This window comes from Pavona decussata, unplaced genomic scaffold (assembly GCF_977016875.1).
Source record: "Pavona decussata unplaced genomic scaffold, jaPavDecu1.1 SCAFFOLD_16, whole genome shotgun sequence".
NCBI lineage: Eukaryota > Metazoa > Cnidaria > Anthozoa > Scleractinia > Agariciidae > Pavona > Pavona decussata.
Genome location: NW_028145439.1, coordinates 329,681 through 357,146, shown reverse-complemented (window position 1 = coordinate 357,146; position 27,466 = coordinate 329,681). Strand labels below are relative to the sequence as shown.

The 27,466-nt window shown below is 39.2% G+C and overlaps 2 protein-coding genes across 5 annotated transcripts; both read right to left on the bottom strand.

Moving 5' to 3' along the window:
* Positions 1 to 917: 917 nt before the first annotated feature.
* Positions 918 to 24,231, bottom strand: LOC146487156 (uncharacterized). 4 transcript variants are annotated; one of them, XM_085086039.1, is made up of 16 exons: positions 24,096 to 24,231; positions 14,240 to 14,432; positions 12,154 to 12,345; positions 10,868 to 10,957; positions 10,525 to 10,689; positions 9,800 to 9,946; positions 9,049 to 9,235; positions 8,316 to 8,386; positions 7,000 to 7,303; positions 6,053 to 6,285; positions 4,876 to 5,090; positions 4,286 to 4,523; positions 3,666 to 3,831; positions 3,236 to 3,342; positions 2,696 to 2,879; positions 918 to 1,672 (listed from the first exon to the last, which is right to left on the bottom strand). In XM_085086039.1, exons 2-16 carry the CDS (start codon positions 14,414 to 14,416, stop codon positions 1,410 to 1,412), a joined length of 2,739 nt encoding a protein of 912 aa, XP_084942165.1. In that variant the 5' UTR covers positions 14,417 to 14,432; positions 24,096 to 24,231; the 3' UTR covers positions 918 to 1,409. The 4 variants fall into 4 exon arrangements, with proteins under 4 accessions (XP_084942165.1, XP_084942160.1, XP_084942171.1 ...); XM_085086034.1 differs by lacking the exon at positions 24,096 to 24,231 and adding an exon at positions 19,446 to 19,596; XM_085086045.1 differs by lacking the exon at positions 24,096 to 24,231 and having other exon boundaries at positions 1,537 to 1,672; positions 2,718 to 2,879; positions 14,240 to 14,431.
* A 478-nt stretch (positions 24,232 to 24,709) lies between these two features.
* On the bottom strand, positions 24,710 to 25,713 carry LOC146487155 (uncharacterized). Its single transcript, XM_085085280.1, has one exon. The coding sequence runs from the start codon at positions 25,584 to 25,586 to the stop codon at positions 24,726 to 24,728; it is 861 nt and encodes a 286-aa protein (XP_084941406.1). The 5' UTR covers positions 25,587 to 25,713; the 3' UTR covers positions 24,710 to 24,725.
* Positions 25,714 to 27,466: the final 1,753 nt, after the last annotated feature.

The following is a 27,466-nucleotide window of genomic DNA, read 5'->3' as shown; positions in this document are numbered from 1 at the left end:
CTGGTGAATTGCTGCCACTTGAACAACAGGTGGGGGCGAGGCCGAGCGGTTATGGGGCCGTACTTGTAATCCAAAGAGCCCTGGTTTAAGTCCCGCACTAGCCCGCAAGTTTGAGCTGTTTCTCCGTAGCCCCAAGTTCAAATCCACTTGGGATTTTTCACCTGTCATGTTTAATTTGAATTATCTGTTTCCTGTTATTTGAGTGAAGTGCCTATAAGCTAGCTTGGATAGCTATGGTATACTTCCGATATAAACCTGAAGGGTAAGGAAAATAGCTACTGTTGAGTGTCTTTCGAAATAAATGTGATGGTATATTTCAAGCCTGGTGAATGAATGAAAATGATGTATTATTCTGGAAAGTGAAACAGGGATACTCGGAAAAAACAAATCCGAGTGCTCCTATCAGGAGTCGAACCTAAGACCTTCCGATTACTAGTTCGGAAGCTCTACCACTGAGCTACAGGAGACTCGTGGGAGCTAAGGCCATTAAACTAGGTTCATGGGACAAACCCTCCTGCATACTGCTAGGGTTTGAATGTCGAATGTGTGGTACATGAAATAAATGTGATGGCATATCTCCAGCCTGGCGAATGAACAAGAGTGATGTATTATTCTAGAAAGTGACACAGGCATACTCGGAAAAAAGAAATCCGAGTGCTCCTATCAGGAGTTGTTGAGTGTCAGTTGCTCTGGAGGGTCGGCTGCATCGCTGTCTTTTCTTCAGATAGACTGTCATTCGTGGGTAAAAAGTTTACCCTATCTCCTGTAAAATGGGAGTGTTAAGAACACTTGGAAATGGAGACACGTCAGGTGATACAAACTCGAGCGGTAGTTATCAGTAGATAACCTTAGTCCGATTTGAGATTCATCGCCCGATTTTTCGATGAGACAAAAAAAAAAGTAAGGGAAGAGCCATATTTTTAGGTCTTCACTGTTTTAATCAAACCACAGTAAAATCAAATCAAATCAAATCAAATAATCAGTTTGCGTTTCTTTTCTACCAATCATGCCCTAAACCAGCACTGGCTGTTTTAGCTCTTACGCATTTCAGAAATTAATCAGGGAAAAGTAAAAAAAATAATAATAATAAATCCCTTCCCAGCTTGCTGGTAATAATGGTCTCCGCTGAGACTGAGACTATCCCGAAAAATTTGCAGCCACCTTCGAACGTTCCCTTAATAAAAACAATATTTTAAGAGGATGCTTCCAATCACCTGATGGTACTTTTCAGGATGGTTCTTTTAAAATAAAGGCTAAAAATACATTAAAATAAAACTAACATACAGCTAAAAACTGGGACACAATTGAGGTTCAGTTAAAGGTACTAAGGTTAATTGTTAATCGCATCAAACTGTTCATTTTTTGGATAATCTTTCAGCTTCGGGCATTATTTTTCGATATCCCAGTACCTAATTAATGCTACTTGAATACTGTTCTTCAGATTGGCGGCCATCCGTGGATAGAGCGTTTGCGTCATCTCTGAAAGCTTGCGCTATAGGAGGGTAGGGTGAGCCACCACTATATGGAGAACGGTTGTCAGTCGTACACGCAGTCGTCGGATCCTCTTTAAAAGCCTCTGCTGTAGTAGGATAAGGAGAATTGGTGTCATCTGAAGACTGTTGTTCAGAGTGGCTGTCAGCGACTGGTGGCATTAGATCATCTGTGTTCACGACTGCAAAATAAGATAGTGGGTCATTGTCAGACGACGACGTTCATGGATTTCCATACATGATACCAATGGCTAATAACAGCGTGGAAATAAAAAAAAGGGTTTAATTTACGCTGTTCCAGAATTAACTTTCCCCCCTCAGGTGTCTAAATATAAATCAGCGAATACGTAGCTTGCGACAGCAGACGCGTTTTCCGACAAAAATAAAGTAGCTGTTTTGGCAGGCTCACTGACATATCCGTCTAAAATATCTACTACAAGCAAAGTGGAAAAACTACATGTATCATAACAAAGTTCCGCTCAGTAATTTACACTAATCTCATTTTCCCGCAGACGCCGGGGGGAGCTAATGATAAAACCATCCACGGACGAAAGTGAGCAGGAAGACGGATGATGGAATCGGCATATTTTTATTGGCAAGTTTTTGTTACAAGTACGGGAACAGTGACAACGAAATTTAGTTCCGCGCTTGTTTCAGTCGCGTTTAGGCTAGGCTGTCTTGTCAGTTACCAAGGTTCTTAACCTCATTTGGCCTGGGCCTTTGGGAGGGCTCCCGGCTCTGGTGCGGGTCACATTGTGTCCTCCTTCGAAACTTCAAGAAAGTTAGAAAGTCCTACAACAACTGCTTCCCGTTTTGAGCTCTCAAAATGAAATAAAATGACGTGTCAAATGACGTGGGAAGTACGTCATTTTCCCTGCACAATTGGCATCTTGGATCCGCCATTTTGAGGTTTTCGATTTCTCTCAAGCCCCAGAAAATTTCCCCAGTTGACGGAACGAAATGTTACAATGTATAAAAATGTAAAAGCAACGGAAACTGTTGCCATTGAAAAATCAAGTTACGCAAACATTAAAATACTATAGCAAAGATGAAATGTTCATCTTGTCATAGACATGGGGTAAAAATATACTTGTCCCTGAGGGGAATGGAAACTATGGCCTTCTGCACACAGAATGCAGACGACGATTTCTAAACCAACTGCAAAGTACACATGCCAGATAACACGCGCCTCGACGACAATGTACCTGTGTGACCGCTTCTGGTTGCCTCGCTGTGAAGCTCCATTCCTTTTTGGTGCAAGGGTAACGGTCCTCTAAGAATATCCAGCGCGATGTGCATTTCGGGACGGGACTCTACAGGTTCTAAACATTCATCGATGATTTTCCTAATCTTCGCTGCTTCTTCTCCAAATTCCTTCACGGAAATGTTCTGCAACAAATTTCAGGTAAAAGATCATAAACGTCTGCACTCACGACGGTCGAGTCTCTGGGAATAGCCCCTGGGACAAAGGTGGTTCACACTTGAAAACTGGTTGCAAGGACATGTCCCACGGATTGTTCACGGAAAGGTGCGAGCTAGGATTTGAGTGTTCGAGTCTCGAGGACTTCAATTCAAACCAGATTGAATTCCTGGGACTGTGACTAGATCTTTTGACGAAAATGGTTAGTTTACACAATGGGACAAGTCCCCGGGGCTATAAAAATGTTGGTAAAAAAGGTAAACTCAGAGAGGTTGAAAAGCTTGTTCATAGCAACGTATACGTTTTAAAGCGAAGTTTAACTTACTGGAATGTTTGGTTTGGCCCCTGAGACTTTTGCCATGAAGGCTGTTTTGTCAATCTCGATATCATCAAACACACGTTTGCCACTGACCACTTCGACAAGGCATAGCCCTAAAAAATAAATATAAAATGACATCATTTTGATTAGGATGTGAAATTTAAGTACCTGCCCCCCTCTATCTACGGATAAAATTAAATAGAATAGACCTAAAAAAAAAAAAAACAGAAATGGGTGAGATCACATGCCATTGGCAGCCTTATTAATGATTCCAGAATAGCCCTGATTTTCTCGAAGGAGATTTTTCACCAATTTTTCAGAAAGAAAGGCACTCTGATTGGGACTGGCTATCCACCAGTCTGGTACTGTATATACTAAAGCAATATTTTACCTCCACTTCGTGGAGGTATCTATTTTTTCTATAAGCCAAACTCACCAAAGCTGTAAACATCAGATAACTCGGAGTAGTGGCCCCCAGTACTCAACACCTCTGGAGCCATGTAACGATAGGAACCAGTTTCAGTTTTTGTGCTCCTAGATCCCTCAGTAGCGCGAGCTAAGCCGAAGTCTCCTAGCTTTAGGAATTTATGATCCTCAGACAACTGGGGAAATATCGTGGGTGAAGAAAATTAGAAAACAAATTTTCGTCCTTGATCAGTTATATTTTGCATTTGTCTCCATAGAAAATTGTATGATGGACATTTGACGGCGTTTCACTACAAAACCAAGCATGAGGTACAGATCTCCGATTATGCCAAAATGTTTCTCTTTGTTCACATGGCCTTCAAGTCTTCCTCATAAAGTCCTTGAAAACCAATTTGATGACAAGATTCAATTCCAACATTTGGATAGCATACGGGGCAAAGCACAAAACACAAACGAAAATGATTACGATATCTGCGGTATCAGGCTTGGTGGGTATGCAACCTGTACCTCCTGAAGCAAGACAGGTGTGATTTAGAAAAGAAACCGACAAAAATATTCTGTAACTCTATTCTATATTTTGTAACAGTTTAGTAGCCAAAGCAATGACACAAGAAAAGAACTGATACTCACAAAAATGTTCTCAGGTTTAACATCCCGGTGCATAGCACCCAATGAGTGTAGATGTTGAATGGCTGAACCAATATCTTCAATGAAACTGATCGTGAACTCTTTTCCCTGTCCTTGCTTTTCTTTTCTCAGCAGGTCCTTCAGGTTTCCTCCCGCCATAAACTCCATCACGATAGACAACTCACTTTGCTTGGAGATGTGTATAGAGATGACCTCTACAATCTTTGGATGCTTCGCTTTTCTGGGAAGATAAGAAATATGATATTTTTTTTGTAATCTTACATCATATATTTATGACATACATATTCGCATAGGAATTAGAACTTGGTCAGTAGGCGCTTTATGTATATTCGACCGAACTTTATTGACATTTTTAGGCGGGATCAATTGGAACAGATATTTACTGGCGTGTTCTCCGTATTTAAATAGTATTGCCGTTCTGAATCCATTTCTCCGAGAATTTGTCGTGGTTTCTTTCGGTTAGAGAGAGAATCTTGATAATGGCACGAGTTTGTTTTCCCATAGCTGAAGCCAAACGGAACATGCAGTTCTGTTTGCCTAAATAATTATCCATGACATTTCCACTAGCTAACCTCAGCATATCAACTTCTCTCTCAAAGTTTTCGATCTGCTTGCTGTCTTCTTTGTTCTTTAAGATTTTTACAGCGACAGTTTGTCCTCCCTTCTTTGCCTTGTAGACGTAACCAAAGTTTCCTTCCCCGATGCGCTCAAAGTAGCCAGCATCAAGCTCGCTTCGAAATTTGTGACTTACGCGAGTCAGCTGTTCCAGCTTTGCTAAGTCTTGGCTCTGTTGGAAGATGTCCAAAATTCAAAACAGTTAGGCTTTGTGGACAAATGGAAACACAACTATGCTCACGCCTTCTGCTAATCCATTCATATTACTTGTGCATTTAACCTTTCTTAAACCGTGCATTTTTTTAACGGCTACCTTTTTTCTTTCCATACTATTTATGACTTCGAGTTCGCTTAAGTTGACGAGTCAAGAAATACTCGCTAATAACTATTTAATAACTTTTTCCGGCTTTTAGTAAGTAATATTCATGGTCTCTTGGTAGGTGAGTGATTACTATCTTGTATTTAAGATCGATTTTAAACGGTAAGGTTTTAGATAGAGTTAGGGTCACACCCGACCATCATTTACGAAGTTGACCCGTACCTCACTCGAACTCGAACTCGAACTTGAAGTCTGATGGAACTCATGAGTTTGAGATGCCTCAACAAGATTGTTCTTCTCAACCACTATCGACATAGAGGTTACCCTAACCAAACGGAGTCGAAAGTTCAATGGCTAGTTGAAACTGACTAACTTGACACTGACTTCCCTTGGCCGGGACTTGATAAGCTTTGATCGTACTTGCGTTTAACTTGGTCAAGCTCAAATTCGCACGCAAGTCGACAAAAATCTTTCACAGTTTCACCGTTAGTTCTTTTGTGGGCATGCGCGCAATGCCGGACTGAGAGTGGAATAGCTTTTTTGCCACTGATATTTAATAGTGTTTTGCCACCCGGCAAGTCTGTGCACGAAGTGCAGCGTTAACACTTTTTAAAGCTTGCAACGCCGTTTCACTAGGTCTTTTAAAATAGCTTCATTTAAACAATCAGACCATCGACTTTCATCTAAAGACTACAATGATACATTAGAACCACATTTTGCAAATCAACGGATAGCCCTAAAAGTAAGAGGGTGAACAACAAACAAAAACGCAAAGGAATAGAAAAAGAAGCAAACAAACAAAACTGAGCACTCACTTCAATAGCGTCAATGCCAAATTTTGACTTCATTTCAGCGTTTTCTTTCATGATCGCGGTGGCAAGTTTCAGAATCGAGTCTTCGTTGCTCCAAGCAACCAAAAGACTTTTCTCGTAAACTTTACGCTTGTTTGCAACTTCTTCTCCATTAATGTTCACCAGATGAGAAGCAAAATTTCTCTGATCTGGAGATGAAGCCTGGTCAGCGTAGCAAATGGCTTCGTCTGTTCCGCCTGTACAAAAGTAGTTATTTGTCTAATGTTAGAAGGGCTTAGATAACACGATCACGACGACTAATAAATCTCTTTACATGTAAAGGTCACACTGACTTTTGAAATTAGGGGACCAGGCGACGTAGCAAGATAAACCGTATCACTTTTTCTTTCCCGATCACTTTTCACGCGAGAAATGATACTCATACTAAAAGTCACTCAGTGAGGAAACACGACTTATTTAACTGCAAGGCTGTTACAACGGATAGACGGTAGAGCAGATAGAAGGCAGGCCAATACCGTTGACTGGGTAGAATTGGTCTTTACCTAGTATTCATCATTTATTCTTAACTGTCCTGGAGTGGGTTGGAATAGTTTGGTATAGAGGAATGAGACACTTTTCTGAATGAAAATACCTTTTAACACTCACAAAAGATTAGAGATTTATGTATAGCAAACATCGTGTTCAACACTGAATACCAGTTTTAGACCAAATTTGACGACTCTCCGGGTGTCTATTTTAGAAAGGTACGAACAAAGCTCTTGAGTATGTCCATCTTACAGACACTTCCCATGCGAGGGTTGAGCTTACTGTGTAACGATACTACTAAAATGAAAGATGAAAACACCTATACGTTTAATGATCGCTTATATTGATCATAGATAAAGATGGCCTACCAACTGCAACCACCACCACCATCATACATAACCACAACAAATGAGTTACTTTAATACCTTTAAGTCGGATGAGGGCGAACGTCTCCCTCTCCACTTCCTTTTGTTTTTCTGCATCATACTTTTCGGAGTCAACTATGCGAATTTCCATGGAGCTGTTTCGTTGCATGAAAGATTTCGCCAGTAAGACGACCTTGGCATATTTACTGATTGAAATCTGGCATTTCAATAAGATGTTCTGTTTTTCATCTTCAGATGGAGGGGGTGTTTTCTCGGCTTCTTTCCACTTCTGTATTTCTCTCTTCACTCCATGGTAAAAGAACAGGCAGGTGACTCTTGTCTCTGCTTTCGGAGTCGTTATTAGCTAAAAAAAAAAAAAGAAGGATAGATATATTAACTTTTTCTTTTCACATATAAACAAACTTAGAGTGGTTTTACTTTACTACGCTGTGACTGGGATTGTTTAGCAAAATTCGTGCCTCTTTCTCGACCAATGAGGAACAAAACCAAAACTAATCGTGGCTAACTCACACGCGTTTTCTCGCGCTTGGCGTCGGTTACATGTTATGCTTCGGATTCTGATTGGTCCGTTGTGTTGTTTACGTTTGTTTTGATAGAACAGAGTTATTACTTTGGTTTTGGTTCTACGTCACAGTCGAAAACCGCTCCAATATGGATGATTTGGACAGCAATTTTAATGTCGGTTTCTGCGGAAAGTAATGGTACGATGTAATACTACTCCATCCTGGACTGGTAGCTAGTCCTCTCCTCAGGGGTTTTTCTCCAGTATACCTCTGTCTGTGTAGAGAGGGAGAATGTGGGGTAAAGGAAGCAGTGTGATTGAAGGTTTAGGGCGCCTTAGGTTAGGTCCCGATACAAGCCCGCTCTTACCACTAATTTATCAATTTGTTTGAAGGTAGTCTCAAGTTCAAATCCTTCCACGCTTCTCGATTCAAATGGTCTTGCCTCCTGCCAGTTGGGAGTATTTATTTGTCTTTTTTTGTCTATTTGGGAGTATTTGTTTTTCTTTATTATTTATACATTTATTTGTCTCTAAAGTTTGAATGCATGGTCCTACAGACATCTTGACGTGCTATTCCATACACAAAAAAATGCGGCAAAACGGAGAGGTACATACCGGCCATCGAAGTTCTTGACTACTTGACATTGGAAATGAAGGTGCAATTTTCTCTATTACATTCAAGGTTATTACTTAAGCTTAAGCCAGAAAAAGGTTGAATTATGTTAATCCATTATTTTTCAGCGATGCTGAATAAACGCCCCTCTACAATAAACGCCTCCATCCGACAAGAAAGAGGAAACGAAAAATCAATAAAAGCCTTTAGGGGTACAACAGATCAATAACGGTGACTCACCCAAATCAGATTATCTCGTCTTCCTTTCATGAAATCCAGCGTCCGTTGGACTTTCTCTTGCGAGTAAACACCTTGAAAAGTCGATTATCTACATTAGTCTTACATAGAGAGACAAGCGTGACGGAAAACTACTAGGCCCTGCTTGGAGTATTCGGACTAAAATTATCCTGCTAAAAATATAAGCAAGTAAACAAGGTAATTGATTTACAAATAAAATCGATAAAAGTTGAGACAATATTGCCTTTCTCTTTCTACATCTTTTAGTCGATCTAGGGGCAGTGATTTTCTCGCACTGATTTTTGCCCAGTTTACTTTACCCCGACCGGACTCTGACCCTAAGGCGTTTCTTGTACCTTAGGCAATTTTAGGTCATAATGTCGCTCGGTTTCCCGTTGTTCGATTTGGTCTTTTATTACTTGTTTTACGTAAATGTACTTATTTATCGGTTATACTTTTTGATCTAAATTATCCATACATATTCTTACATTATGCTTGGGCGTTTTTGGGTTTTGGATGGTTTGCACGTGTTACGTGAAAAGAAATCATTTTTTCCTCGTGAAGTTGTTGTAACGCTTAAAATGTACATCATTCAATAATGTAAGTTATATCGAACCAAGAAACCACTTTTCCTCAGTGATAGGAAGGCATTTGCTATTCGTTTTTTGTACAATCTCTCTAGCTCTGTTCACCACTGCATGACAAGAAAAAAAATGCAAACAAATTGTTTATTTACCAAAAGAGTCTTTCATAAACATGTCTTCGATCGCAGGACGCGAGATCAGCTCAAAATATTCAACTGGTGACAAGGCATTCGTTACAGTCGTAGTGTGAAAGATGATCTCTGATGCTCTCTGTTCCAGTGCTAGTTGCTGCTGAAGGTATTGGTCACGTTGGATTCTTAGATAAGATCTTACATAGACCTTAAGAAAGGAAGGTTCATCAAATGTGTTAGAAAATGTAGAGAGTTACTGTATAAATCTGTCAGACTGTCAGTTGGCCAAGGGTCGTCGATCGACCATCCAACCAACCAGGCTGGCTGGTTTACAGAATGACTGCTGACTAAGTAACGCATTTACCGAATGGTTGGCTGGCTGAGTGTCTAAAATGGCTGACTGTCTAAAATGACTGACTGACTGGTTGGATTATGACTGATTGATCACATGAGTGGCTGGCCGGCTGACTGACTGTTTGGATGGCTGCCTGGCCAAATGACTGACTGACTTACTGACATACTGACCGAGTCAGTGATGAACTGACTGGCCTCTTGACGAGTGACTGACTGTCTGTCAGGTCGACTGACTGCTAGACTTACTAACATAATGATTAACTGTTCGGCTGGTAAATTATTAACAGTCCGTTAGTGAATGAGGGAGTGAGTGGATGAGCCAGCCAACAGCATGCTAGCCTAATAGACGGTCAGCCAGACGCTCAGTTAGTTGGAGAGTCACCATGCCAGATTCTTCGTAGAACAACATATTAAATACCTCCCCTGGCTGGATGTCCTCTTGAATAGTTCCTGTGCTCAACAACTGCACAAATTCCCAAGGTTTTATGGTCACCTTCAGAGTGAGCAGACTTCCGTTCGCTTCTAGGTCCGATCTTTCAGAGGTTTCAAAGTTGTAATGGGTCATCTAAAAAAGAGTAAGAATCCAGAGCACGGTCTAAATTCTATGAATTGAACGACTGACCTATATGTGAATAGTTGTCGTAGAGAAATTCACTAGTTTGTTTCCAGTATGCTGGTCGTAATGAGACACTAAAAATGGTGTTATTCCCCAGAACTAAAATAGTGACCTAATCCCAAATACTACGGGCTGGCTTCTAGACACTGTTGACAACATGTAAAAATTCGGGTCTGGCCAAATTGAAATCAGTCTAGACCGTGATTTTGTTACACCTCGTATATTATAATTGGTGATACGTGTCTCTTGCCCTTTATTACTTCATTTGGACTCATAAATTAGCTAGTCCCAAATAATGTTTCTATGTACTTTGACAACTTAACAGAGGTCCAAGTCCGCTTTGGAACAACAGCCTGTGAAAGAACACCTATCCTCTTTCATGACTACATACAGTACGTGGACGTTCAGATCACAAGCATTAGGTGTTAGAAAGTCCGCTTAATGACGTTTCGACTATGTTTCATATAAAAATATAATAGCAGGGGGAAATAACCCAAGAATAATCAACGTCATTTAGCACTGCATACCTTAGCATTGACTGCAAATTTTTCAAAAAAGCTTTTATACTCAGGACGATGAAGGTCACATCCAAGAAACAAGACGGATCTTTCGTTGAAAATCTGGCGCATAAACTCAACTTCTGGACTCTCAAGAGTGGTGCAAAAATCTTCAAAGTACTTCTTGCTGCTTGGCTAAAAAAAGTTGTTGAAGTAGATAAGATTTTTAAAATCTTCATCACATAATAATATAAAGGAGACAGGATTTTTAATTCAGTGTAGTTCATTTTACAGCAGGGGATGTTGTTTCTGTTATCTGAGTGGAACTTTTTGCTCGATTCCCAAAATACTTATAAATAGATTTGTAACTCACCAGTGTCCGCACATTAAAACTGCTATCCCCAAGACATTTGATGATCAAATCTCTGCGTAGGTTGGGCCAGGAATGACCTACAACTGAAATCTGAAAGAAACAGTTTCCTCTATTTTGTTAGGATGTGACCGTAAAATGGCGTAGTGAGAAGGAAGTAAGATCGATAGTGTGTAGGAGATGTACAATGACGAAATAAGCCTAAGAATGCCCAAACGAGTTTACGGCGACATTTTGTCATCGATTAAATTTACTATGGACAATTTTAGGGGAAGAGAAATGGGGTCTGTTACAAAAATAACTATTTTAGACTTCGTTCAGTCGTCCGCGTAAAAATATCTTTGTATAGCAAGGCACTTTTTCGCACGCCTTGGAGCGCAATGTCATTGTAAGACAATTGTGAATTGCCGAGAAAATTGCGCAGGGCCGTTACTGGAAGCATTCAGCGGGAGATAACATATATATATTCCAGAACTCGCCTCGCGATGCCGTCGTGGTCACTGCAACGGTTTTCAATTAAGTGTCAAAAGTAATCATATCAAACTTTGTGTTTAATTTTTGGTAGACAATTTGCTTTGGTGTTGCTTTACTGCGCTCTTTGATTTGTTGAAAAAGCTCTCGTCACTTTCTTAACCAATGAGAAGTAAAAGCAAACCCAATCGTGACTTTCTCCTAAGCAGTTTCCCGCGCTTGACGCCGCTTAAGGCCCGTTTAAACGGTTTCGACATTTGCTTCAATACGCGTTCAACACAGTTGTTGAACCAATTGTCGGGGGCGTTTGAACAGGTCGTTTAACATTGTTGAAAGCTGGTTCAGTGAAAGTGTGTTGAATGAAATTTAAATTGGCTTAAACTTTTATTCAACATCGATTCAGCATTTCCATTGTTATCGAAAATGTTGAATGGCGTGAAAACCGTTTGAACACTCCCTTCATCCAACATTTGCCCAACATCCGTTCACTTACTCTTGTTGAACGAATGATGGGCAAATGTTGAAACCGTTAAAACGGGCCTTTACATGTATTTGCTACAAATTCTGATTAGTTCATTGCGCTGTTTACGTCTGCTTGTTGTGATTGGCTGGAGTAATTACTTTGGCTTCGCTTTTACGACTCTCAGTTGAAAGCTGCTCTATCGGGCTAATTATCAGCGATGTTTGCCAGCATCTTTCAGATTACATTCAAAGCAACCAAAATGTGACATATTTATTATGGCTCCATTTGAAAGGATGAAAAGGCAATCTGTAAAGGGTTTAGCGGATGGTATCGACAGAGTCAACTGTTTGCTTGCCTGATCCAGTCGGACTTTCTCTCCAAGATTCCCAGCCTTCCAAAGGAAGCGCTCTAGAAGGTCGTCCATGTTCGTAGTAATGATAACAGGAAACTTCCCAACATTCCGTAGGGCATCATGAACACGTGACGGTGCCTGCTGAAGGTTTGCCAGAAATTTCTCTTCCAGGTCAAAAAGGATGTCGATGCCATTCTATCAGATGAAGAAACGGTTACCAATAATTTAACCTGAGTCAAACAGGGTTCAAAATGAAATGAAATGTCTTACTTCTAAATGTAACAATCGTTCGTAAACCGACAAAAAAAATAAATGAAATAAAACAAACGAAACTGGCGGTGAGGATAAAAAGGAATGTCTGGTGCCCAGGAAACCACCATCTGAAGAAGCCAGGTAAGCAACTTCCAGTGTTTTGACCCAGTATAAAACTATCTTTTAAAACATAAAGGAATGGTCAGTATTGGATACAAGGATTAGACACAAGGCCTAACTAGACTGGTAAGACACTGGCTATGGAAGATCCGCGAGGGTGGATGAAGTTCATCCAGTAGATCCGAGTATGTGCAAACAAGAATGAGAGGTAGTGTTAGTGCCCGCATCAGTGTTAGCCGTTTTTTGTATCAGTGTTGCCTTGACAATCTTTGTCTGGGAGGGGAGGGGGTATATCAGTGAGGAGCAAGTGCGAAGGCCTTTACTTAAAGGGACACAGTCACCTTTGTGACCGCGCTGACCTGGACACTAGTTTTGTCAATTTTGAAAAACGTCCACCTCAGCCCGAAATCAAAACTACGCGTCGAATACATCTAGAAATCCGCTTCAATCTTCCCAGTGTTTTATTGGACTTTCAATCTTTTACAGGAAACTGTTTCTGAGTATGCTTTTGCTCATCCTATGGTATTATTTTATCATATTTGGTTAAAAACAGTATGGATCGCGTCTCCAACGGAACATGAAAAGAAGAGGTGGGAAACGTGAAGGCGCCGGGCGGAAGAAATCGCCAGCGTTGACCAATATAACGAGAGAAATCAATCAAAAACCCTGGAGAACAAATCTCCATTATATATATTTGGAAAATTGCATTTTCTCAACCTGGCGATAGCTTCGTCCGGAGGGAATCTTCGTAAACGATTCGAACTTCGCGTCATAGCTGCTTGGTTTGGAGCTCAGACGAAGACAAGCTTCGGTACACAGTCGATTATCTCCTCGACAAGGAAAACCTCTATTAGAGACTTGTTTTCTACGGGTCGAGCAAGCGTTCTTGTAATGACATGGGTTTAGTTCCTAAATTTAGATAACAGAGAAGTTGTAGAAACGAAATTATAATAAACACAAAATATATGATTGAAAGCAGAAATAAAGCTTACCGGTAGTTTCGCTACAAAGTCGTTTCGCTACACTGCAGTTCAGGCTATTCGCTAATATTTGAACTCAATTTGCTTCTTATGCAAACACTGTGAAACGTAGAAACAGCTAAGATAATTTTTCACACGACCGGATACCGAAATAAACAAATGATTCTTCGACTTCAGAGGTATTCGTTGACGTTTGGCTTTCCCTGGACAAGTGCATCAGTAAATTTTCCATAATAGCAAGAAAATGAGTGTTCTAATATGTCTATAATCACTATAATAATTTTGACTGGCAAACACTTCGACTCGACAAGGTTTGTTTAGATTTTTCAAAGGATGCGCTTCTCAGCGCGAGACTTGCGGATGAAGTGTGATATGCAAATCAGCTAAGAAATAGTATCTAATGCGCATGTGCACCAGGTGACTGTGTCCCTTTAATGGGTTTGAAATGAATGATTGGAAACGTTTTTAATAGAGAAATTTTCTGGGGGGACTTCCCTTGACAGAAATGAGTTTGGAAGGGGCAATGTTTCGCATTTTATGCGTAGAATAGACTATTTTGGGTCACGCGTTGGGCCACTGGACCTTCCGACTTGGGTTCGTGGGACTTTTTTGGGTCTAACAGCGTGGCCTCAATCGCACCTCCACTTCATTACAACCCTCTTTCCCCCACTCCTGGGTCTTTGGACAGTCGGGTCAGCTTGGCATGGTAGTAATAAGAAGTTTGAGACATATCTTACCTCAGAATGATTAACACACTGCCACCAGTCATCCAATGAAGGGGAGGGGTTGTTGGGGGAGACTAGAGTTGACGCTTGCTCACCAACGAATAGCACAAGTGTCCCAGCGGCGATTTTGGATCGAATAGTTTCCAGTTGCGTTGACATCTTTAAGCGTACATCAGCAGTTGTTCCCATCTTGAAATCGCTGGACCTTTACATTAAAACACCACAAACTATTGATTACAATTTCCGTATCCCAAACTATTCCCCTTTCCTCACCTATTTGTTGATGCTTATAAACTTACTAAGGTCATCCAATAAGTTATCACTATTACTGTTTTATCTCTAATCAAAAATAGGAATAGTGCCTAAGAGTTTTTAAATATACGACACTGGACCTGAATATGATATCTGAAGTCGTACTGCCTTAGCAAAAGCAGTTAAACTGGAAAACATCAGGCAATGGACATCGTGTTTTTGCCTTGGCGAACGATAAAAGATCGCAGTAAATCTGACCATTATGAATCATAGTTGATGTCACTGAAAAGCTTCAACAAATATTAACTTTGATGATTAAAAAAAAAAATGTCAGCATGGCTCGGCCATTCCCATGCTACGTATAAGCCTGGATTATCCCTAAATCATTATTTACGTTTACTGTCCAGCGTCAATAACGATCCTGGCACCGATCCCACTATTTAGAAAGTGACCTGTTTACTTTGGAGTTTCAATTCTACAACTTATTGGCGAGGTATTCAAGCCCGCATAAGTATGTGGATCACTGAAAAGGTTTTCATGAGACCGGTGTCCGTCTTTGCCAACAGCAGAGAGATGTGCACGGCTAAGAATTCAATCTTATAAGTTGCAAGGGTATTTTAGAAAACGACAACTTCATCGACTCTTCATCGAATTCTTGGTTTTCACGTGACGTCACCAGATTCTAGAATTCAAAACCGGGAGGCCCGCTTAATTTTTACCTTTGTTCAAGGAAAGATTACCTCAATATATGTCTTTTGACAATTTCTTAGCTCAATGTTTGTACTTCCTTCTAAAAATAGCACAGTTTCAATTTCTGAGTTTTCATCATGCGTGACATCAGGAGGACGGCCGTGACACTGTCACGTATCGTAATCAAAGTGACACTATCGTTAAGGTGGGGGTTCACCTGAAAGCCGTTTTCACGCCGCTTAAAATCGGTCAAATGGAGATATTTTGTTTGCATTTCAAGCAATACAAAAACCCTCCATTCATAACACAAATCAATGATTTGGGGTGTTTTATGAATTTTTGGGTGATTTTTAGGTATATTTGGAAGGAAATAATTTTTCTTGAAAGATTGGTAGAATTAAAAGAAATAAGAAATGTTGAAGATTTAGTGAAGTTTTAAAATTAGAATTTGTAGTTAATAATTAATAGACGGATACCAAGTTAGTCCACTAGCAACCTGGGGTGCTCTTGCGTGGTTATCGACTGTCTGTTAGTGTTCCAAAAATCATTTTCTTTTTTCTATTCATTCTTAAAACCTCTTCAAATTTCACTCAAATTCAGGTAGAGCCCCACCTTAACTCGTGGATGTGGCTGATATTCAGGCCATGCTCAATGCAACCAGACCCTGGCTTCTGTTGATAACTATGATAACAGATAAAAGGTCAGGCTTCTTATCAGCCATCTCTTTTAATTAACAGAAAAATTCAAAACTTAGTAGTGAGTAATGAATTATGGCATATGTACATTTATTTATTTTTACAGTGCAGTCTCAGTTATTTGAACCCTCAATTTTTCGACACTCCCGATTCTTTAAAACAGTAGTTGTTAATTCTCTTAGATTCGCTTCAGTCAGATTTTAGCTCCTACTTTTTGAACAAAGTTCAGTTTCTCTAAGAGGTTAAAAAAAATTGGTATTCCACAGTAGTGATTTATTCAACATTATTATACAAATGTTATACACCAAGTGAATTGTTTCCTTTTACTTACTTTTGATAATCCAAAATAACTGGGTTTTTTATGGGTTTTGTGACATCAGTGACCAATGCTACAGTTTTCTACACCTTATCACATAGTCTGGTATAGCTTTTTCAGTAATATAAGGAAAAACACTAATTAATATTTCCTTTTCCATTTTGTACAGGTTTTATGCAAAACTGACATTATTTACATAAGAACAGTTTAAACCACTGATTCTTTGGAGGATAAAGTGATAAAATGCTTTTAATTTGCAATATTTCAAGCTATGCAAAAATTGTATATCATTTTGTGAAATGTTTAGAAGAGGACTATGATATGCACACTTAACTCTCTTTAAGCATGTTTGTCCCTTCTATTTCTTTTCTCAGAAAAACAGGATGATGAAATGTTATGTAAGGAATACTTTGCAGAATGCTTATTTAATGATACATGGTAGGTATTTTGATGTGTAAAAATGATTGGGACTTCTCAGATGAGGTGCTATCCATAAGCTGGAGTGATGAGGCTGCAGCAGTGTAGTGCTTAGCAGTCTACTGACTTCTTCAATTGGGTTTTTGTTTGTTAGGAAAACAGGTTAACGGATTGAAGCAAGCCAACTACCTTAATTGAGAAATCAGAGAATAAAATCTGCAATGTAAATTTTTGTAGTGGAAGGAAACACTTAAACACAGCCCAAAATTTCATTATCCTTTAATTGTTGTGTTATTTCCAACTTTATTTTAAGTTAACTCTCTCATGTAGCAAATTATAAACAAACGGCTGGGGATAACTGCCTGATGAATTTTTTTTGGCAACATTGGAGACAGTTGAGGATTTATACCTCAGTGCTATTTGATTTTATTTCAAACCAACTTGGCAAAGGAGAGAGAACCTTGGATCCAGGTCATCGAATGCACTCCCTAATGCAGTTTTCATCCTTACTTGTTTTCATATATATAAAGTAGCATAAGGCATTCACAAGCTATTGTCGTGTTGACTTTGCAAAATTAAGAATAAGAGCCAGTTAATTACCGCTGTGGTTTCCCTGAACAAAACAGTATCAGTTTACACTTTCAAAACAAAAGAACTAATGTGGTTGACAGGAAGTTATGAAAGGTTCATGTTTCTCCTATCCCTTCTAAAACAAATGGAAAAAACTAACTTAATTGACTTGAAATATTTTGCCTGTATTCAAACATCTCTAATGTGTATCTCCCTCGAACAGAACCTAAACATCAACAAAAACAAAATCAGTCAATTTGACTAACAAAACGATGAAATATAAAATATTTTGTAAATCCCTATAATTAAGGAATCGTTTTGGTCCCCGGTGTACCGGCAGTTTGGAATAATCTCTTTATTGTGCATATTATGTTACCGACCACATGAATTCGTATAACAACACTGGCCTACTAGTATCCGTATAAGGTTGCAATTTGAACATTATCTTGCTTAAAGATTAAAGGTTACTTCTAGAAAATTGCACCCTTCTCAAAAAACAAAAGCAAACAAAAACAGTACAATTACTTTAAAAAGTGTGCAAGCATACAAAAAGATTTGAAGTTATCATACCTCTTCGATTGACAAAGCCGTCGGAACTTTCGCTGTCCACCGACAGAGCAAAACCCCTTCTACTTTTAACATTTATCACATTAAAAAAATCCCTTCAACACAACATATCTTCTATATCTATTAGAGCGGAACATTTCCCACACAGTGGCGCAGTATCGAAAGAATAAGATCGATCGTTTCCTAGTGCCTAAAAAGATCCTTGCTATTTTCATCCGCTGTCCTGATACAGATTGACGTCTAAACACTGTTATTTTTATCCGAACCAGTTGCGAAAAATTAATAAATAAATAACTAAATAAAATCTCTAGAACAAAGCCATTCGCCTTTCGGCCGCCATATATGTTTTTGAAATTTAAGTTCCCGCGTGTGTAAAAAGAATCTGGGTACTAGCGCAAAGATCAACCAATCACCAATCAGCCTATTGTCTCCCTTGCTGTGGGATTGGCTATATTTGCACTACCGGTTACGCCGGAGTCAGTGATTCATTTGCATATGGAATGCCACTATCATTCCGTGGATGCTAAAGCATATTGATCCACGAGTAAAAATGACTCTTCGGGTGATTTTCAGCATTCTAAAAAGTTAACGTTAGAGGAAAAAATTAATTTTGTCTAAACGTTCGATAATTCAAAGGGGAAAACGAACGCCTTTTCTGGCAAAAGTGAACTCCAGATGTTCTATCTTCGGCCGCCATGTTGATGCTCCTCAGAGGGACACCAACATGGCGTCTCTATAAATTTGTGTGGAACATTTTGTCAAATAACTCGAGTACGGAATACCGTACAGACCTGGCACTTGGAAAGATTCCTTATTTATTTATCATCTATAACCTGCCAATTATGAATTTCTTGACTTCATTCATGGATTGGTTCCGATTTTTTTTTCAATGGCGTGGCAGTGAACAATGAGTGAAAACCGACAATACGATTACTGTGTATGACACCCGAAAGTGAAAACGCAAGTAAAATTGTAGAATAAATTATGTCTTTCTTAGCGTTCCGGTTTACTATTTACTATACTCTCTCACGATTTAATCCTCCAGTGAAGCGGACCAACTGGATTCTATGTTTTACCGTTGTTTCACACGAGCCATAATCTGTTGATCTTTTTCCAGAAAAATATGCTGCCGAGCTTAGTTTTAGGTGAACTAGAATCCAACTAGATTTCGATCAAAAGTGACAGATTTGGGCTCACTCTAGGAAAAGTTTAAATGACTGAAAAAAACACGATTCTTTCCTCTTCATCTTCATAGGTTTGGAAATACACCATGTATATATAATTTTTCCTTTCCAATATTTGTCTAGAATTGTATTTTAACAGACTCAAACCAGCGGCAAGAGACTAAAGTTGGCGTTTGCATAAATTGATGTCTACGTAAGTTATTTCTTTATGCTTGAATGAATTAGTTGTATAGCCTGTGTTTTTCCAATGTTACTCAGCTTGCAATAATCTTAGTTTCTTAATTTACATAACAAGAAAGAATAAGCACTCTGAAATTACTAAAGGCAGCCTTGCAAACTCGCTGACATAATAATTAATATAAACCATGACCTTTTTTACACGACTGTTTCTCAGTTGAAGACATTTTTTTTTCATCACCAAGCCAGGAAAAAAAAAACCCAGAGATCGCTGGACTTGTATATTATAGCACAAATACATAAACGTACTTCCACGCGTACGTTAAGTCAGGATAAAAAATTTACGTTACCTTCAGGGATCCTCGCCGTGGTTTGTCGTTCGTTATCGTCCTAAAAGTCATGAACGAGGCAAACTTTTCACTAATCAGTGTTCTAGAACGAGTTCAGCTATACTCACGTTGCGTTCAGTCTAAGCCAATTTAACAGTAGCGAGAAAACAAGGTTTTTTATCCAATACATACACGACGAGATCAAAAGACGACACAAGACGACAGCATCAAAAAGAGAAAAACATTTCCAAGAATATGACGTAATCAGGTATGATTAATCTTTGTTATTAGCAGGCCTTGTTCTCGGAAACATGCAAATTGAAAATGTAAGAACTGTGAAACCGGGAATTCCCAATGATGAAAGTGTAGAATCGGTCTTTAGGGAGTTTTAAAATTATCGTCCTTAGCGTCAAAAAAGTCTATTAACCCTGCAACCATTAAGATCGACAGGTTATTGTATTAGTTTACTCAAACAAATTCATGGTCTTTTGCAGTCTACAACGTGACTTGAACCAACTATAGAGATTCGCGTGTGGTGACAGTTATTCTTTGATTTGCACAGTATAAAGCGACAAGACAATAATGTTATTAATCCTGGGTTACAAACGCATGCAAGGACATCGATTTTCAGGTCTCCCTTACATCACAAGAGACTAAGTTATGTTATAGGCCTCGTCGTAGCCACCAAATGTATACTAAACAATTACACAAGCTCGAGCTGTGCAACACTGACTCTAGCTCATTCAGATGCAACAACAACAACAACAACAACAACGTTGCAATGTAAGAAAAACGACACACTTGCTAGAAAGGGTACAGTAAGGGTAATAATCATTTATTCATTTTCATGTATATAATTTTTGCTTTCCAATTTTTGTCCAGAATTGTATTTTAACAGACACAAACCAGCGACAAGAGACTGAAGTTGGCGTTTGCATAAATTGATGTCTACTAAAGCGATTTCTTTATGCTTGAATGAATTGGTTGTTTAGCCTGTGTTATTCCTGTTTCTCAGCTTGCAATATTCTTCGTTTCTTAATGAAGAGTTCGATTTACATAACAAGAAAGAAACCAAAGATCGCTGGGCTTTAGTATTATAGCAGACTGAAATACATAAACGTGCTTCCACGCGTACGTTAAGTCAGGATAAAAAATTTACGTTACCTTCAGGGATCCTCGCCGTGGTTTGTCGTTCGTTATCGTCCTAAAAGTGATTAACGAAGCAAACTTTCCATAATGTTATAGAACGAGTTCAGCTATACTCACGTTGCGTTCAGTCTAAGCCAATTTAACAGCAGAGGAGAAACAAGGTTTTTTATCCAATACATACACGACGAGATCAAAAGACGACACAAGACGACAGCATCAAAAAGAGAAAAACATTTCCAAGAATATGACGTAATCAGGTATGATTAATCTTTGTTATTAGCAGGCCTTGTTCTCGGAAACATGCAAATTGAAAATGTAAGAACTGTGAAACCGGGAATTCCCAATGATGAAAGTGTAGAATCGGTCTTTAGGGAGTTTTAAAATTATCGTCCTTAGCGTCAAAAAAGTCTATTAACCCTGCAACCATTAAGATCGACAGGTTATTGTATTAGTTTACTCAAACAAATTCATGGTCTTTTGCAGTCTACAACGTGACTTGAACCAACTATAGAGATTCGCGTGTGGTGACAGTTATTCTTTGATTTGCACAGTATAAAGCGACAAGACAATAATGTTATTAATCCTGGGTTACAAACGCATGCAAGGACATCGATTTTCAGGTCTCCCTTACATCACAAGAGTCTAAGTTTTGTTATAGGCCTCCTCTTAGCCACCAAATGTATACTAAACAATTACACAAGCTCGAGCTGTGCAACACTGACTCTAGCTCATTCAGATGCAACAACAACAACAACAACAACAACGTTGCAATGTAAGAAAAACGACACACTTGCTAGAAAGGGTACAGTAAGGGTAATAATCATTTATTCATTTTCATGTATATAATTTTTGCTTTCCAATTTTTGTCCAGAATTGTATTTTAACAGACACAAACCAGCGACAAGAGACTGAAGTTGGCGTTTGCATAAATTGATGTCTACTAAAGCGATTTCTTTATGCTTGAATGAATTGGTTGTTTAGCCTGTGTTATTCCTGTTTCTCAGCTTGCAATATTCTTCGTTTCTTAATGAAGAGTTCGATTTACATAACAAGAAAGAAACCAAAGATCGCTGGGCTTTAGTATTATAGCAGACTGAAATACATAAACGTGCTTCCACGCGTACGTTAAGTCAGGATAAAAAATTTACGTTACCTTCAGGGATCCTCGCCGTGGTTTGTCGTTCGTTATCGTCCTAAAAGTGATTAACGAAGCAAACTTTCCATAATGTTATAGAACGAGTTCAGCTATACTCACGTTGCGTTCAGTCTAAGCCAATTTAACAGCAGAGGAGAAACAAGGTTTTTTATCCAATACATACACGACGAGATCAAAAGACGACACAAGACGACAGCATCAAAAAGAGAAAAACATTTCCAAGAATATGACGTAATCAGGTATGATTAATCTTTGTTATTAGCAGGCCTTGTTCTCGGAAACATGCAAATTGAAAATGTAAGAACTGTGAAACCGGGAATTCCCAATGATGAAAGTGTAGAATCGGTCTTTAGGGAGTTTTAAAATTATCGTCCTTAGCGTCAAAAAAGTCTATTAACCCTGCAACCATTAAGATCGACAGGTTATTGTATTAGTTTACTCAAACAAATTCATGGTCTTTTGCAGTCTACAACGTGACTTGAACCAACTATAGAGATTCGCGTGTGGTGACAGTTATTCTTTGATTTGCACAGTATAAAGCGACAAGACAATAATGTTATTAATCCTGGGTTACAAACGCATGCAAGGACATCGATTTTCAGGTCTCCCTTACATCACAAGAGTCTAAGTTTTGTTATAGGCCTCCTCTTAGCCACCAAATGTATACTAAACAATTACACAAGCTCGAGCTGTGCAACACTGACTCTAGCTCATTCAGATGCAACAACAACAACAACAACAACAACGTTGCAATGTAAGAAAAACGACACACTTGCTAGAAAGGGTACAGTAAGGGTAATAATCATTTATTCATTTTCATGTATATAATTTTTGCTTTCCAATTTTTGTCCAGAATTGTATTTTAACAGACACAAACCAGCGACAAGAGACTGAAGTTGGCGTTTGCATAAATTGATGTCTACTAAAGCGATTTCTTTATGCTTGAATGAATTGGTTGTTTAGCCTGTGTTATTCCTGTTTCTCAGCTTGCAATATTCTTCGTTTCTTAATGAAGAGTTCGATTTACATAACAAGAAAGAAACCAAAGATCGCTGGGCTTTAGTATTATAGCAGACTGAAATACATAAACGTGCTTCCACGCGTACGTTAAGTCAGGATAAAAAATTTACGTTACCTTCAGGGATCCTCGCCGTGGTTTGTCGTTCGTTATCGTCCTAAAAGTGATTAACGAAGCAAACTTTCCATAATGTTATAGAACGAGTTCAGCTATACTCACGTTGCGTTCAGTCTAAGCCAATTTAACAGCAGAGGAGAAACAAGGTTTTTTATCCAATACATACACGACGAGATCAAAAGACGACACAAGACGACAGCATCAAAAAGAGAAAAACATTTCCAAGAATATGACGTAATCAGGTATGATTAATCTTTGTTATTAGCAGGCCTTGTTCTCGGAAACATGCAAATTGAAAATGTAAGAACTGTGAAACCGGGAATTCCCAATGATGAAAGTGTAGAATCGGTCTTTAGGGAGTTTTAAAATTATCGTCCTTAGCGTCAAAAAAGTCTATTAACCCTGCAACCATTAAGATCGACAGGTTATTGTATTAGTTTACTCAAACAAATTCATGGTCTTTTGCAGTCTACAACGTGACTTGAACCAACTATAGAGATTCGCGTGTGGTGACAGTTATTCTTTGATTTGCACAGTATAAAGCGACAAGACAATAATGTTATTAATCCTGGGTTACAAACGCATGCTAGGACATCGATTTTCAGGTCTCCCTTACATCACAAGAGTCTAAGTTATGTTATAGGCCTCGTCGTAGCCACCAAATGTATACTAAACAATTACACAAGGCCAAGCTGTGCAACACTGACTCTAGCTCATTCAGATGCATCAACAACAACAACAACAACGTTGCAATGCAAGAAAAACGACACACTTGCTAGAAAGGGTTCAGTAAGGGTAATAATCATTTATTCATTTTCATGTATATAATTTTTGCTTTCCAATTTTTGTCCAGAATTGTATTTTAACAGACACAAACCAGCTACAAGAGACTGAAGTTGGCGTTCGCATAAATTGATGTCTACTAAAGCGATTTCTTTATGCTTGAATGAGTTGGTTGTATAGCCTGTGCTATTCCTGTTTCTCAGCTTGCAATATTCTCGATTTACATAACAAGAAAGAAGAAGCCCTCTTAAATAAGTAAAGGCAGCCTTGCAAACCCACTGGCATAATAAAAACTATCATTTTTACATGACTGTTTGTCAGCTGAAAACATTTTTTTTTCATCACCCAGCGAGAGGAAAACCAAAGATCGCTGGACTTGTGTATTATAGCAGAAATACATAAACGTACTTCCACGCGTACGTTAAGTCAGGAGAAAAATTTACGTTACCTTTAGGGATCCTTGCCGTGGTTTGTCGTTCGTTATCGTCCTAAAAGTGATGAACGAAGCACACTTTTCAAAAATGTTCTAGGACGAGTTGAGCTATACTCACGTTGCGTCCAGTCTAAGCCAATTTTACAATACGTACACGACGAGATCAAAAGACGACGCAAGACGACAGCATCAAAAAGAGAAAAACATTTCCAAGAATATGACGTCATCAGGTATGATTAATCTTGTTAATTACCAGGCCTTGTTCTCGGAAACATGCAAAATGGAAAACGTAAGAACTGTGGAACCGGGAATTCCCAATGATGAAAATGTAGACTTGGTCTTTTGGGAGTTTTCACATTGTCCTTAGCGTCAAAAAAATCTATTAACCCTGCAACCGTTTAGATCGACAGGTTAGTGTAGTTACCTCAAACAAATTCGTCGTCTTTTGCATCCTGCAATGGAATTGAAAAAGTTATAGAGATTCGCGAGTGGTGACAGTCTTTGATTTGCACAGTATAAAGCGACAAGACAAAACAAATATAATTCTTTCTTCATTTTTTTGCATTTCGTCAGCTTCTAGTCACTCAAGCTTATCCGGATCGAGTCTAAAATGACAAATAATTTTGGTTTGCTGTCACCACGCTCCTACCTGTGTTTGGATTCGTTATCTTTCTCCATCTCTTCTTTCAATCGCTTCAGCCCTTTTTCTGAGATAACTTTCGCTTTTCCATTGCTGTCAACGCATTTCAAAATAGCAGGATACGCGATGAAGACTTTAGAGCCTGCACCAAGCTTCTTCTGGAGATATTTCTTTACCGGGGCAATCGCTTTTCGTTCCTCCTGGGTTTTCTTTCCGAAATCTTTACTTATACCGATGAGCTTGCCGCCCAATGGATTGTCCTTTAATCTGGCAGCGGCATTTGAGAGCACTTTTATTTTATCAGAGTAGCGAAGAAAGGCCTCATGTATCGGTCTCGGTCTTTGTTTACCACTGTTGTCGTTCCGTAGCTTCGTTGGCGTTCGATGTGCTCGCTCAATTTCCACCTCCCATCCGCAGAGCGTTTCCACACCCTTGTGCGTTGATGCAAAATTCTGAATAAAGCTTATACAATCGTCTCCTTCAGCTTTCTCTGGCACATTATAAAACACAAGATTGTTCCTCCGTGACCTGTTGCGCAGTTCTTCGACCTCCTTTTCTAGCGCTTCAACCTTGCTTTTATCGGTTTTCTGCTCGGTAGCCATCTTTGCATCTTCAACATCTTTCTTCATAGAGTTCAAGCCAATTTCAATTTCTGCAACAGTATCTTTGAGCTCTTTGGATTCAGTTTCAATTTTCTTTAGTCTCTCGTGGATTTGATCCAGCAAGTCGAGCCTCTCTAGTTTCTTTAGTTTCTCAAGGATAGATTTCATCATGGCGTTGCCCGCTTCTTCGCCCGCGTGCATCCCTTCTTCGTCTTCGCTACTTGGAACGCGAAAGCGCTTTTCGCTTGGTTTCTTTGAGCTCATTAAGCTTGTGCTTAAGGGTTTTAAAACTTTAACGTTATACTGGCCTGAAGACGTTGACAAAATTAGCTTATAAACGTTGTTTCGCCGGAGTTCAAGCAGAATGCGTCTAAACCATATTGCCGCCTATGCAAATACTACACTTCACTCATAAAGACAAGACAAGACAATAATGTTATTAATCCTGGGTTGCAAGCACATGCATGGACATCGATTTTAAGGTCTTCCTTACTTCACGAGAGTGCAGGCTATGTTATAGGCTTCGTCGTAGCCGCCAAATGTATACTAAATAATTATACAAGGCCAAGCTGTGCCCCACTGACTCTAGCTCATTCAGATGCGTCTTTTCAGGAGTCAGCAGTGGCCACACTAGTATTATTGTTATTATGTATTCATGTTTAAAAAACAAACAAAAAACCAACCTTGCAATGTAAAAAAAAATCATACACTTTTTCAAAAGGGTACAGTAAGGGTAATAATCATTTATTAATTTTGATCAGTTATAATAATTTCAAAAGTAGGGGCTGCAAACTATAAACGAGCGAGAAAATAGACACAATTCAACGCTTCTCTGCAAGAAATTTCTTGTTTTATTTCAGATGATAAACGATATGATCAAAACTGCAACATTTACAAACAAAATGTGAAAGACAAAAGGTTAGCGCAGATTTACACACTGCAAAAAAGAATCCACCAGTCAAACAAATCGCGCTCACATACCCTCACCAACAGGATGAATTCGTCTTTCCATTACACTATAAAGGGAGAGTTTCACGGTTCGGCGCATGTGCGAGCGATAACGTTAGCGCTGTCAAGCCAATCGTTTTTGGACCAATTAGAAGCGAGTACACAACACCGGCGGGATACGGCGGGCAAGTCTTATAAATTGCTGGTATAAAAATAAAACTGACCGGCCAATGTTTTGGTTACGTTTCAGAAAGAAACAAAAAGGCTGTCCATGTAAAACACATGGGGATTTTTGCAGGGCCGCTTTGTGAATGTCCCATGACATTCAAGAAATGCCAGACCTTTTGCGAACGTATACGGTTTTATTTTAGTACAATGTCGATATCTCGCGGCATCGACCTTTTTTTATTACGCGCGGTTCGAAAAGCCGAGAAGCTCCCTCAAACTTACGTACTTAAATCCAGTATTTCATCAGCATTCAGTGATAAACTTACTATAGTGTGTACGCTCGATAGCCTGATTTTATTACACCAGCGAGAAGGCGAAGAACGATAAATCTGCAAGCTTCGAGAAGCGATGCGACCGTTTAGTAACAGCAACACTGAGCGTCCTTCGGAGTTACTGGAATGCATTTGAGAACCTTCTCTGCCATGGTGGCAAATCAAAACTGCGTTTGCCATTCGCAATGACCATAATTTTATAGATAAGTGAATACCTTACAATAGATTTTGTAGTTTGCCGCAAATCTTTTGGATTTTTTTTTCTAGTGCGCGCTATTCGAGCCCGCTAATAGACGACTACAACTAACTCGCACATTTGATCTCATATTTATTCGCTTCGCGTCTCAGTGTTGTACAATTTTTTCCATCCAAAGCAAAACCCTGATCTTTGATGCTGTTTGTCCGTCAAATTCTCCGTTTTTGACAGTTGACTTCCATATGAACAAACAATACGATTGAAATCTAGAAAATCCTCGCGAGTTCATCCAAAGCCAGTTGGTGACCTTTGCCATTTCCAGCGAAAGCAGATGTGCCGCGAAATCGTTGTCTATTTTAAACAGACTTATCTCTTTACCAATTTTCCACGTTTGGTGGACGTATCTTAACCACACAGGATTTCTACATCCACTCCACTCTGTCCGCTTAACTTATGTGCTTCCAGAGAGTCCACAAACGTCCCGTCGCCGGTCGGCCGCG